The 14684-nt window shown below is 45.3% G+C and overlaps 1 protein-coding gene across 2 annotated transcripts in view; it reads left to right on the forward strand.

The window, feature by feature from the left end:
* The window catches only part of SRP68 (signal recognition particle 68), a 280497-nt gene that overhangs the window by 244311 nt on the left and 21502 nt on the right, over positions 1 to 14684 (forward strand). For both annotated transcript variants that reach the window (XM_086930712.1, XM_086930713.1), the window contains exon 13: positions 2385 to 2514. In XM_086930712.1, the coding sequence (XP_086786838.1) occupies positions 2385 to 2514 (130 nt within the window). The remainder of the gene's footprint in view (positions 1 to 2384; positions 2515 to 14684) is intronic.

Below are 14684 nucleotides of genomic sequence, written 5' to 3' on the forward strand. Positions count from 1 at the left end.
GCCTGTGCTACTAAAGACTTTCTTCCCGAATCCATTGACTACTGCGGAGAGGGCCCTTCATTTGCTAGACTTCAGGCGTTGCCTTAAGTTCTATCTGCAAAAGACAAAATCTTTTCACAAGACTTCTCAACTATTTGTCGCGTACAGTGCTCCAAGGAAAGGTTTCCAGCTCATTAAGCAGAGTATTTCTAGATGGATCTCCAGTGCCATACTCTTTTGCCATCGTAAAGCCGGCAGACCACTGTCCTCAAGAGTAAGAGCTCACTCAACGAGGGTTGTGTCTAGGTCTATAGCATTATTTGAGGGAGTGTCACTTCTTGAAATTTGCCGTGCAGCAATTTGGAAGAATAGGCACACATTTACTGAGCACTACTGCTTGGATTCAACCGTCCTAAATGAAACCTCGGTGGTACAAGCGATACTTCACAATATATTTCATTAAGGTGAGCCATCCCAGTCTACCCTCCTGCCTTTTGTTGCTGTATCACATTTCTGTATTCTAGATTATTTGCATTGTTTAATGGTTAAAGGAATCTATTTCTTAACTGTTATTCCTATAATTATGATTAACATGTGGCTTTGTGTTTACTTAAAGGTCTGTTGTCACATCGTCCTGTTGAAGGCCATTATAAATATGCTTCTCAACTGCTAGCTACTCTGATTCAAGCATGTGAATCTATGAAAGCTCCAATACTTGAGTAAGAAATAAGTTACTTACCTGTAAATGTAGTTCTCTAGTATTGGAAGCTTTCATAGATTTACATGCGACCCACCCTCCTTCCTGAGGGTATAGCTCACCTTCCTCCTTTTCTCCATATGAACACTAGCACTAGTGCTCGAAAATCTGAGGTTCTGAGCTTCTCCTAGGCTGGTAGATGCTGATTGGGTAATACAACATTTTGGTCTCTTTTTTTTATTAATGACTATGATAGGTTAATAAACTGTGAGGCCTATGCCTTTTCTAGTCTACACCTATCAGTCTACTCTTACTATTTAAACTACCGGTGACTCCCATCATGATGGGGAGAGATTCAAGCATGTGAATCTATGAAAGCTTCCAATACTGGAGAACTCCAGTTACAGGTAAGTATCTTATTTCTTTAAGTGCGCAAAGCTACACCTAATAACTCTTATGAATAATTTTTTATGTTGAGCTTAGTTGTTTGAACAATAATGTCACAGCTTATCTGCGCTGACCAGGAAACCAAGGGTAAACTGCTATCCTATGTAACCTTTTCAAGCACCTGGGAACGCTCATATGTTCGAGGCATATGAGCTGCTGATTACAAACTGTTGCAAGGATCGCCGTCTAGTGTTGGGCCCGGATGTTTGCACTTGTTTTTGTCCTGGAAAGTCTTTGGAAGTCACAAGATAGGTGACTCCTCCTTTGGTTTCACATTGCCCATGGGCATCGGCTCCATCCTTAGATTGTTTTTCGCCAGCAGGGAAATGATGGAGCTTTGTAAGAAAACAGGAAGGATATCCAGGTAAGCTGTATCTAATTAAGATAATAGTGGAATTGATCAAGGTAGCCGGGGAGGCAGGTGGGCGTGTGTAACTCTACAGCTCTACATGCCAAGAACAGATGCATACTGGTAAGTAGCATTTTCCGTTCGAACTGACTATTACCTAAAGCATGCAACAAAATAAACATGTTATGTTATTTTATTTTTATATAGCGCAAATCACCACTGGTCTCTAAGCGCTTCTAGAGAAAGAACAGGTCGTTAGCGTAGGCAGGTCTAGTGACTGCGGGGCGGAACCTAGACAGATGTCAATGTCGCTCTAAACAAGTGGGTCTTAAAAAGCTTTCTAAAGGAAAGCAGAACTGATTCCTTTTGCAGCTTCTCCGGTAGGTCGTTCCAGATCATGTTACCAGAAAGATCTCTTTTTTTCCTTATCACAGTTATCTAGGGAACAGAGCAGTTTAGATGGAGCCATCAGGCATGTCTAAATACTTATGGTCCTTCTTGGTGAACAGTGTATGCCTTAGCCTCTGTGCAAGGCAGTCTAGTTAAAATCCATAGGTGTTGGAACTTGAAAGACTTGCAGATGGATAAAATGAGAATTTCAGTCTACATCTTAATAATAAGAGACTATACAGTCAATGTTAAGACCATAGTTTTTTCATTGGGGGCATAAGCACTCGTAAAAGCTTACACATTATCTCTAACTGTTGCTAGCTTAACTATAAACTGAGCCAAACTAAGTGTTTACTCATCTTCCACAAAATAAGTTACTTTCCGCTAAAAGTTTGAATGTGCTTTAAATGTTGGGCACTGCACTCGTAATTCCATGTGGAACAGAAATACCTATTATGCTAATCCTATATCAAACTTTGTGATTTCAAAAGATTTAATTTGCTCATTGTCTTTCACCTGTAGGTGTTTCTTCATTGCTCAGTCTTATGTGCTTGTGAAGAAGTGGAGTGAAGCCCTCGTCCTGTATGACCGAGTTCTGAAGTATGCCAAGGAGGTGCAGGCTAAAGCTGGAACCAACAGTATCAGTTTGAAGGTACAACCTTTTTCCTATCTTACGGAGACTAAACTTTTGCACTGTTTGTGTTATATTTTAATCCTTGCAAGGGAAGCTCAGTCCTGGGAATTCCTCGCTTTTGCCTTTCTAAGGTGCCAGGCTGGATATGGAAAAATGTTTCTATCATTGTTAATTGCCAGTCCTGACATAAAATTCTTTACATCTACCATGGGCGTGGGATCTGGAGCGTGACCATTACAACACTTGTTTCTGATGCATCATTCTTACTGCAGATTCTTCACCATGAAACATCCCCCACACATTTAAAAAATGACTCTGCACCCACATAAGATAAATATTTTTAGTAATGGTATGAATTGTTATTAAGCTACAAGATGCACAGGTTTCTAGAATCTTTTTCTTGATAAAATATATTCTTTACTTGTGATTCTCTGATTTAGCAGTAGCCAACGCATTTCGTCCAAAAGGACTTCTTCAGGCCTACAAAACACATTTTAAAATCATAAACACTCCAAGTTGTAGATCAAAAACATTACAAAAGTACTCATGATACTTCGTACATTCAAGCAAAAAGAGATACATGCTGTTATCAATGTCTCCTCACTACTGGATAAGATTGTTCCACTATTTCCTTAAATTCGCTGTGCCAAACTTGTGAAATTCATATATATTGGTAGTATCACAGCTGCAAATATTGTATAGCTATGTTGCATGGTATATCGGAGTGAGGCCAAGGACAGGAACACCACATGTATATGGGTTTTTGCAAGTTACACTTCATGTGGATATAAAGGATCAAACAAAATTACATGGGGGAATACTACATCATTAAATATAATTTGTAATGAAGTGGGAAAAGGATGGTCAAACTGCTACTCAGTAAATCCACACTCCTTGATTTAATGTGATTTAGAACGTGGTGTGAGAAAGAGTCTGACTGCTACTAAGTAAGTCATCCACAACACAAAATAGTTATGTACCTTATTTCATGAGTTTCTGCAAAAAATGGCCAGAATATAGTACGCTATTGGTCCTCCATCATCAAATGGAAAAGTGTACAGCAGTAAAAACTGATTCAAAGGTAAGTGTACTCAATAAATAATCCTGTAACAAATAATAAACTGAATTTTAAGATTTGAAGACTTTTTAAGGAGGATATAAGATATAAATGCTTATAGGACCAGGGCTAAGGGCAATGAAAGCTACCTTTGAAAAAAATCAATATATGCTCAAAATGACATAGTAAAATACATGTAGCAATAAAATATTTATAGCAAATCCCGAAAATGTTTTAAGGTCCTTTCGTTGGTGCTGTCTGTGAAATTCCTAACACCACAATGGTAATCCCAGGTGGGGCCCTATAGTAAATAAAATCACATAAGAGAGGTGCCTTACAATCTAATCACGACATTGTACAATCACTGCCAGCCCCCTAAGGACAGAAAATGCATAATTAGTCTCATTTGGGTCATCAGTGATTACTTGTATATTCAATAATAATACAAGGAAATAATGTCGCAAGAGGCAAAAACTGCCCAACAAATATGTTATGACATGAGGTTCCAAAAAAACATTACATAGGACCGGAGATCACGTGGAAATGCTAGACGTTCCAAGACTTTGTGAAAGATAAGTGCCATCTTGACCCATCCTCCATGATGAAGAAAGAGATGTATATGAGACTCGGGCTTCTCTTCTAGGGGATACTCATTAATAGTCATAAGCACCGAATAATCTCCGCCCATGAGCGGGAACCCGGAACACATAACCAAATACATATATATGTGTAACTATATAAATAGAGTACATAGTACTAAACCAATTATACACATATACATGTATAAACTAATAATATGCAGCCCAACCATACCTATAGGCTAATAAGGCCATAATTACATACTTTCTGCATAATGAAAATAAACTATAGAAAACAATGCAAGAAAAAGGCAGGAGCCTAAAATGCATTCCATAGACAGAAAAACCTTTTATTTTCATCAAAGAACCTGTAATAAAAGGCAATTAGCCTATGTAGGCTGCATAAAGAAATAATATCCCTGTACAGAAAATCAGACTGACACCTCGGCTTGAAGGCATCAGGGAATCTGAACACTTTGCCTTTAAGGCCTCCAGGGGGACCCTGCTCCCATCAAGCCCCACATACAGTCAATTCCAGACTTGCATAGAGCTCTGCCAGCGACTAGGGCTACGTGTCAACTTCGGAAAATCAGTCTCTAAGCCCACCTAGAGGATTCACTTCCTAGGAGCTCTGCTAGACTCCGAGGTAGGAAAAGTGTTTCATTCGGAGGAGAGACAGTTTTCGATAACCCAGAAATGTCAGCTGGTTCTTCGCAACAAGGCTCCGAAAGTGAGCAGGATTGCCTCCCTGCAGGGGTCGATGGCGTCATGCATCTTCCTGGTCCCGAATGCCAGACTTCGAATGCATCCTCTTCAGCAGGATCTGGTGGACAAGTGGGACCAACAATCGGCTCGCTGGGATGATCACATCACTATCTCAGACGCAGCTCGAGCTTCCATTCCATGGTGGACCAAAAAGCAAAATATGCAGGTGGGAGTCCTGTTCCATCAGCCTCCCCCTGTACAGACACTGATCATGGACGCTCCCCTTCTGGGCTGGGGAGCGCACATGGGTCAACTACAGGTGCAAGGTCTGTGGTCTCACAAAGAAAGTACCTACCACATCAACATGCTGGAGTTGAGAGCAGTCCACCTAGCTCTCAAAGCGTTCCTTCCCTCGATTCAAGAAGCTTCACTACTTGTAAATCACCAAGTATTTTTGACAGAAAGTCAAAAAAAGGTGGGAGCTGTTAAACCAGGGTCCTGACAGAAGGAGCCGGAAAGACCAACTGACCTAACTGTCACCCCTGAGGCATGATGGGAAGCCTGGGGTCATGGCTGCCTTAAAGGCATGGTGCCAGTTTTCTAGCTGAAAATGCTTTCAGTCTCTGTGTTACTTTTCAATGCAGCTTATGGCTGACAATGTCTTTTATAAGCAGTTTTCAGGATTTATGAGTGTTTTTACTCATTAAAACACAACGTTGAAGGACTATTTGACCTAATGTGTTTTTTGTTTCCTTCCGAATTGCTGTGCATATGCAAGTGTTTACATTGTCTAGCTTTGGTTTTCGGGCTGCATTGGTGTGAGAAAAATTATATATGTATGCACATATATTTGGAGCTAGATATGTGTTTTTTACATATATACTTTTATATTGTTTCCTGGGTCCCGCACATGGGCGGGAATATTCAGTGCTTATGACTTTGATGAGGATACCCCTGGAAGAGAACTAGGATTACAGATTACAGGTAAGTAACGTATCCAAAGGAGACAGCAACTCTTAATCCTTGGGTAGGTCGCTTCCCCACCGCTGCAGCTCCGCCTGACCTGACCGCTGTTCCTGCATTGCTTCTCTCTTCAGATCGGCGCTGAACGCCTACCCGCGCGATCACCGCCTGGACTGCCTGTGCCCCTTGATTTTTGTGCCCCTGTGTGCCTGCCCACCCCCCTTCTCTCATGTACCCTGAGTGAGTGAGTGAGTGATTTATTGTGCTTTTTGCCATTTCCTTGGATCGCCGCGATCCTCTGCGGGCTCCTCAGCCCCGTTTTTCCCGCCGCTGCCTCCCGTGTGGCACCGCCCCCCTGCACCCATTGGCTACCTACCCTCCCGCCTCCCAGCTGACCCCTCCTACCCTCTTATGGCAGCCGCTGTGGGCCACGCAGCGGACGCACGCAGCGGGTGCGCCAAAGGCAAGCCAGTCTGCGCCCGTCCGCACCTGGACCGCGCCCATCGCCAAGACCCCTGGCCTTCGACGATGCCAGCCCACACGACGGACTTAGGATGCCGCCACCCTCCACGCACTCTACGCCGGCCGGAACCCCGCCTGCTACCAAGCCATCCTGAAACGCACCCACGGACCCTTCACCTGCCAAGCCTGCAAATTCACCTGCCTCCGAAACTGCACCGCACCCGCCAAGCCAGGCACCAGCAACAATCACCTCAAGTGCTTCCTGCTCAACACCCGCTCCGTCCACAGGCACGCCGTTGAACTCTGGAACCTCCTCGACACAACATCACCAGACGTCTCCTTCCTCACAGAAACCTGGATGAAGGCCTCCTCAGCCCCGACATCGCCATAGCCATCCCGGATGGCTACAAGATCACCTGGAGGGACCGCGTCAACCAAACCGGAGGAGGCATCGCCATCGTTCACAGAAACACCATCCGAATCACGACCAACTCAGACGACACCCTCACCGCTGCCGAGCACATTCACTTTCAGATACACACCGACCCCAAGACCACCCTCAGAGGCACTCTCATCTACTGACCCCCGGGACCACGCACACAATTCAGCGAAGCCATCGCAGACTTCGTCAGCCCGCACGCCCTAACCTCTTCAGACTACATCCTCCTAGGGGACCTCAACTTCCACCTGGAGAATAACAATGACAGCAACACCACCGCCCTGCTGGACAACCTCGCCAACCTCTGACTCAAGCAACTGGTGAACACCCCCACCCACTACGCCGGCCACACGCTTGACCCCATCTTCTCCTCCAGCATGCACATCTCCTTCAGCCACTCCACCGGACTACACTGGACAGATCACAGGTGCGTCCACTTCAAGAGAACCACGACCCACCACCACCCGCAACAGGCTCCCCGCAGAAGCTGGAGCAAGATCACCGCCGACCAGCTCACCACCTCCCTCAGCCAGAACCCTCCCACCAACACGACGGACCTCAACGAAGCAACCCGCACAGTGGCTCACCAACTGCGCTGATGACCGCGCACCACTGAAGAACCCTCCCAGCAGACCCGGCAGCAAGAAAGCCTTGTGGTTCACCAACGACCTCAAAAGCTCCAAGAAAACTTGCCCCTCCCTCGAGAAAGCCTGGCGCCACGACCAGACAACAGAAAACATGACGGCCCTCAAGAACGCCACCCGCAAACACCACCAGCTGATCCGCACCACCAAAAGGACAACATACAAAGAACGACTGGACAACAACACCCACAACAGCAAGGAACTCTTCAGCATCATTAAAGAGCTCTCCAACCCCAGCGCCTGCAACAACGACATCACACCCTCGCAAGACCTCTGCGACTCACTCGCCTTGTTCTTTCACCGCAAGATCGCCGACATACACAACAGCTTCGCCGCACAGACCACGCACCCAAATACCAAACCAGCGCCCCCCACCACCACCCTCTGCACCTGGACCTCGGTCAGCACCGAAGACACCACCTGCACGATGAACACCTTCCACTCAGGCTCCCCAACCGACCCCTGTCCACACCACATCTTCAACAAAGCCGACTCCACCATCGCACCCCAACTCCGGGACATCATTGACCGCTCCTTCGCATCCGCCACCTTCCCGAAGAGCTGGAAACATGCCTAGCTCAACGCCCTCCTGAAGAAACCCACTGCGGACCCCATTGAACTCAAGAACTTCCGCCCCATCTCGCTCCTCCCTTTTCCTGCCAAAGTCATCGAGAAGACAGTCAACAAACAACTCTCAGCCTTCCTCGAGACAAACAGATCCCTCGACCCCTCGCAGTCTGGTTTCCGAGCAAACAAAAGCACCGAGACCGCCCTCATCGCAGCTACCGACGACATCAGGTCCCTGGTCGACAATGGGGAAACAGCTCCCCTCATCCTCCTGGACCTCTCAGCAGCCTTCGACACCGTATGCTACCGCACCCTGATACAGCGCCTCAGCAACACCGGAATCCAAGGAACGGCCTTGGAGTGGATCATCTCGTTCCTCGCCGGAAGAACGCAGAGAGTCCGCCACCCCCGTTCCAATCCGCTGCCACCCAAGTAATCTGCGGCGTTCCGCAAGTATCCTCGCTCAGCCCCACCCTCTTCAACGTCTACATGAGCCCCCCCTCGCGACCATCGCACGCCAACACAACCTAAACATCATCTCCTACGCCGACGACACCCAGCTGATCCTCTCCCTCACCAACGTCCCCGCCAGAGCCAGCCTCCAGGAAGGAATGAAAGGCGTTGCGGAATGGATGAAGCTCAGCCGTCTGAAACTGAACTCAGACAAGACGGAAGTCCTCATCCTGGGACTATCCCCCTCTGCCTGGGACGACTCCTGGTGGCCCCCTGCCCTGGGCACCACCCCCAAGCCAACGGACCATGCACGTAACCTGGGCTTCATCCTGGACTCCTCCCTCACGATGACCAAGCAAGTCAACGCTGTCTCGTCATGCTGTTTCAACACCCTGCGCATGCTCTGACAGATCTTCCGGTGGATCCCTAACGAAACCAGGATGACTGTCACCAAGGCCCTCATCACCAGCCGACTGGACTACGGGAACACCCTCTATGCTGGAACCACAGCCAAACTCCAGAAAAGACGCTAGCGCATACAGAACGCTTCTGCACGACTCATCCTGGACATCCCCCGTTACAGCCACATCTCCGCCATCTGAAAGACCTGCACTGGCTCCCCGTAAGCAAGAGGATCACGTTCAGACTCCTCACCCACGCACACAAAGCTCTCCACGACATGGGCCCCAAATACCTCAACAGCCGCCTCACATTCTACACACCCACCCGCCAGCTCCGATCCGCCAGCCTCGCCCTCGCCACTGTTCCACGAATTCGCAAAGCCACCGCCGGAGGAAGATCCTTCTCCCACCTGGTGGCCAAGACATGGAACTCCCTCCCCACCCACCTACGGCTGACCCAGGACTATTTCTCCTTCAGGAAACAACTCAAGACCTGGCTATTCGAGCAGTAGCGACTCCCCCCCTCCTCCCAGTGCCTTAAAACCCTAGTGGGTGAGTAGGGCTCTATACAAATCTGTTTGATTGATTTATTGATTGTATGCTGGTAGTTCCAAGTACCAGTTCCAAGTCGATGTGAAAAATAAGCACCATCTTGTAACAACGAAACAGACCAACCCCACCCTCCATGGTGAAAAAAGGAGGGATATGAGGCCCCTTCATAGTGGGTCCTAATTTGTCATACAGGTCCACTGCTCATTTGAAAACATAGCTGAATGCTTAAATCCCAACAAAAATAAAATTGCATAAAAGTGAAGAGCTAACACCAGTCAATCCAAGTATGTAAACCTTGGCACCATCTGTAAACAGCAAAACAGACATGCCCAGAGAAAAGAAGATCCACCCTCAAGCAGTAAAAGTATTGATATGAAAAAATTAGTGACGCCCCATTAGTAAGTGTGTGGAAAAAAAGCCAGGCTCGTGATGGTCAGTATAGTAGTAAAAAAAATCTAAAGGCCAACAGAATTGCATCCTGGATATGGTATGTCCTACATTGTCACCATGTGTCACCAGGTGTTTTCGAGCCTTTGAAGAAGTCCTTTTGGGTGAAATGCGTTGGCTACGACAAAATTAGAGAAGGAAATAAATGTTTTAAAAGAAAAAATCTTGAATAAAGAATCTGTGAGAGTCTGTGCATCTTGTAGCATTACTAATCCATACTGTCTCCATTACTGAAAATATTGATCTTATGTCAGTGCAGTCATGTTATTTTTAGGCTGATGGAGTGTTTCTCCTGGTTTTGAAGACTAAGGCGGCTGGTCTTTAAGACTCTAGCACCACTATGTTTTGAGTAATAATTTACCCACGTATGTGTTGGGTGCCGTATCTTTGTGCCCCAGGCTCTCCTTTGCAAATCATCCACCCCACATCTGACTGATCTGGAAATGTTTTCATAGCAGAGCATCTGACTAGGTGGCCTTGTGTAGCTCTCGTTGGTTTAATGCCACCCTAGAATTGACAAATCAGAGCAGTGAATGAACACTAACCCTTCACACAGACATCAGTTGTTTTTACCATGCCTCTTGTGTGTATTTTGAGATCTACTTAGAACTTCTGTCAGTTTCCCTCCTTTGGGTGTATTACAAGCAGCGCGGCTCAAGGCTCAACCAGTCTCCATTGAAACGCATTGAACTAAACTCCTTTTTAGGTCTCGTCTAGCAAACTCAGAGCATGCACTGCTTAGCTTGGTGAGTCTCTATTTTTGTGGCTGTGGTGATAGAAGGGAGATAAACCATGTGCATGGACAGGCGATATGCGCACGCATGGTGTCACCTCTGCCTCACACGCTTCCACCCCGTGCTCTCACTACAAGGCAGAAACGCGCTTGTTGCTTACTGAAAAACTTGACTTGAGGAACGGTTCACAACCTTCTTTCATTTAGTTGCTTCCCTGTGAAAAGGATCCAAAAATGAAAAAAACACTTGCGGGAAATGCTCTTTTCAGAAATTCTTCTATTCCAAAGTGTAGCCTCAGGATGGAGAGAAATGAAAGGTTTTAAATATGAAAAATAAATACATAACTAAATAAAGCAAGACAGAGTGGTTTCAAAGTGGCCAGATTGGTTTTATTCAGATCCAAACACATCAGCCTCATTTTACAGACTTTGCAGTGAAGCGCTACTTTTGTTTTCTCATCTTTCTTTGAACAGCATTGTTGTCCCCAGGTGGGGAAGTGTACCATTCCTGGATGTATATTGCAATACCTGGTTGATAGGTGGATTGGGAAACAAAATGTGTACCATGGCTTTGTGTTTATGGATGTGGTCTTTTTAAACCATACTGCTTACTTTTTGTAAGGCTATAAGCAATGGACATTGAAAAGGTTCCCTTCAGGGCCCTGTAGTCATGTCCTTAACTTTTCAGGTAAAACCACTCGCTTATATCTGAATAGTGAGTGAGAGATTGTTAAGGTAACCATGTTGTTTCTGCTTACATTTCACATGCTTTACTTAATCTTGCAATCCCTATGAGTGTTAGCTTTGACTTTTTTTTTAGACAGGATATTACTCTTCTCAAGTGCATAATTTGAATTGAGCCACATCCAAGTGTTTATAGCGGGCACAATTTGGTTGTAGCTGAAGGCAGTGCGAGTTTCTCTCAGTTGGGCAGTATGGTGTTCAGTGGGGCAGTATGGTGTTCAGTGGGGTAGAGAATGTGGCACTATGGCCAGAGCTGTCGAATTTGGAACTGGTCAACCGGGTTCAGCCTTCATGACGAGTCCACCAGACCACTCTACTGAGGGAGCATATTCCCATGCTTGACCTTTGAAGGCCCCGAAAGACCTTAGAAGGCCTGATGTCTTAGCTCAAGCAGGTGTACCCTATTGATGTCCATTGTGGGTTAACCTTTAAGGCCTGTCCACCACGATCCATACTGAAGTTCACCTCCAGTATTGTGGGCAGGCCTACGAAGCAGCACACCCTAGAGCAACAGTGATCCAGTCACTGTGACTATGTCACTGAGGTCACATGAACCTTGAGCAGGTTAGGGCGGTGGTAATGGTGTGACCGCACTGGGCACCTATTTCAGGTGGGTGCGTAGTGTTTGCAAGTATATTATGGTTTAAAAAAACTTGCTGCTTGCTTCCTTCCTGGCCTCCAGCAATTTTCAGCAACAATAAAAATGTCATGATAACTTCGGTGATTAATGTTCTTTCTGGAGAAAGATCAGAGTTTTGTCTAGTGGAAGGGTTGACTCCTGGTCAATAAGCTTAGTAGTCCCTCCTTAGTACCGCTTTGTCTTATTTTGTAACCTCCCATAAGGACACCCCTGTTATGTTTGTTGTTACATGGTTGGCCTTAATTATAGCCTCAAAGCACTATTTTCTTAAATCACGATGCCCACTTTGTCATTTACACTGCCAATAGCTCAAACTATCGTAAATGCAAGACCTATTGTATTGCAAATGCTTGTTTGACCTTTGCATCCGACCACCCCTGTGCCTCTCGTGGTGCAACTTTGGTACTCACCTGACCCTTGCTGTGACTGGCTTTGTAAGTGTGTTACTTGCCTGTTTAACCACAATATTGTTTTCCCATAGGATAGCATTGAACTGTTCTGAAAATATTCTGTGTCGATTTTTAAAAGTAAAGGTATTTTAAAATGTACTGACACTATTGCGGAGATCTTGGTCTTAAAATAAAATACAAACAAAGTATAGTTTTCTAAAATTGGTGTGGATCTCCTATTTGAGTCGTGTGTCCATTGTTGTTAAATGTTGTGCAATACTTGCCTTACACTCCTCTGCGTTAGGCCTAAGGCTGCTTGCCCACACAATAACTAATAGAGCACTTTGGGGTTTTACATTGATCTCTGTACACTTTTGGAAAAACTCTTGGACTCTGTGCATGGTGTAACCACCTATTGGCAATACTATATACAGAGCAAGCTTCCTACAATGTGTGAATGGGTATGTAATGGGTTGTGTGGGTGTGTGAGCCAGTGTGTGTGCGCTTGTATGAGTGAGTGAGTGTATCGGTTGCTGTACAGGTAAATATGTGGGTGTGTGGCTATGTGAATGGCTGCATCGGTGTGCGAGTGGGTGTATATGAGGTTGTATAGAGGTGTGAGTGGGTCTGTGGATGCTGTAGTCAGTGATGTCATTTGAGAAGTCAATAGTGATGTCACTGACCATGTCATGAATGATGTAATATGTAACATCATAAGCAGTGCATTACGGGGACATCAGCTATAGTTAGCTCAGGTAAGTGCTGAATTTCTATGGTTTTGTAAGAGTGGATTTTGAGCCTAACTATATTGTCCTTATAACCTTTAAATTCTATTTCCTAACTATAACGTCCCTGTAACATTTGTTTTTTGGGTGAATTTCTACTTTAAAAATAAAAATGTATGTTCGAGGTATGTGTGCTGTAGATCACATGCTTTGCATACTCCTGCCATCTAGTGTTGGGTCCAGATGTTTGCAAGTTGTTTTTCTTAGATGAAGTCCTTCCAGTCACGAGGTAAGGTGACTCCTCCTTTTGGTAACAACGCACATGGGCATTTACTCCATTATTAGATTGTTTTGTTCCGCCATTGGATTCGAACGTGAATTGCCCTGCTCCGGTTCAAAGCCGTTCTTCGAGTTCCCCAACGTGCGCAGTCCACTCTACCCTCGACAGTATTGTTTTCGTACGCGTAGCTCACTTCTCCGCGTATCTTATCGATCTAAAAAAAACTTCAATTTCGATTGGGAAACTCATGGAAGACCGTCAGGCCTAACCGGGTCGGCCCACCTCGCAGTTGATGGAACTGACTCCATTCAAATTCTCCTCTGTGCCACGCAAAGTACCCCCGCACCGACTGCCACAAAGTGTGCAACTTGTGCTTGTCCCCCGAGCACAACAAACAGGATTGTGACGCATGCAGATCGCTTAGATCCAAAAGGACTCTACGTGATCATCTTACTTGACGTCGTGAAATGCTGAGCCAGAGCGTCTAATATACGCCGGACATCTTCGGTGAAGGTTCTAAGCAGGAGGATTTTGACGTACAAGGTACCGAAGAGGAGATGCAGGAGCAGCCCATCTGTGTGCCTGAAATTGACTCTGAGACAGAAGATGACTTACCATTGGGCCATGGTCAAGGTTGCCTGAGTACAGAACACCCCTTGCCCTAAAATCCAAATCCTATCAAACATTAGGCTTCGGTTCTACCCCTAAATACTGAGGAAAGGTACCCCCTAGGGGTACTTTTAGGTCTAAGAGCCAGGGGGAGAAAGAAGCAAAAAAACTCAAAACGGGTGCTACTGTCAGACCTATATCCTTTTACTAGTGGCCTACTAGAGGCTCAACACCTGGGAAAACTTTGAGATTTAGTCAGTCCACTTGATCATCGTTAGTGTATGTTATACAAACAGGTAGAAGTTTCCCTAGGATTTTTTGTCTGTGTGAGTGTGTTGAATGTGAGAGAGTGGTTTGGTTGATGAGACTGACTGTTTGATGGTTTGCTTTGGGGTCACATGTATTAATATAATGTTCACATGTCTTTCCGTGTATTTTACCTGTAAATAATAATTTTTGCATATGTTTACAAAGAAATGTTTCCTATGAACTTGATTGTATTTACACACATTGAGAGTTGAAAATAGAATTGTACAAGCTTGACCTGATTGAGATCTTGAAAAAAAAACTGTTTTTCTATGAAGAAACAAATATGAGAAAATGATGAATATTCACAAAATGGAAAAAAAAGTAATAAACATTAATGATTTTTTGATAATTCTAAATGGAAAGACTGATTTTTGTGGAACAGGCCAGGTGTTGAGCCTTTAGTAGGCCACTAGTAAAAGAATTTAGGTCTGACAGGTGCATCTGCTTGAATATTTTCAGTTCCACCCCTACCTTCCAGTCACGGTCCGCAT

Source organism: Lissotriton vulgaris, chromosome 7, assembly GCF_964263255.1.
Source record: "Lissotriton vulgaris chromosome 7, aLisVul1.2, whole genome shotgun sequence".
Classification (NCBI taxonomy): Eukaryota; Metazoa; Chordata; class Amphibia; order Caudata; family Salamandridae; genus Lissotriton; species Lissotriton vulgaris.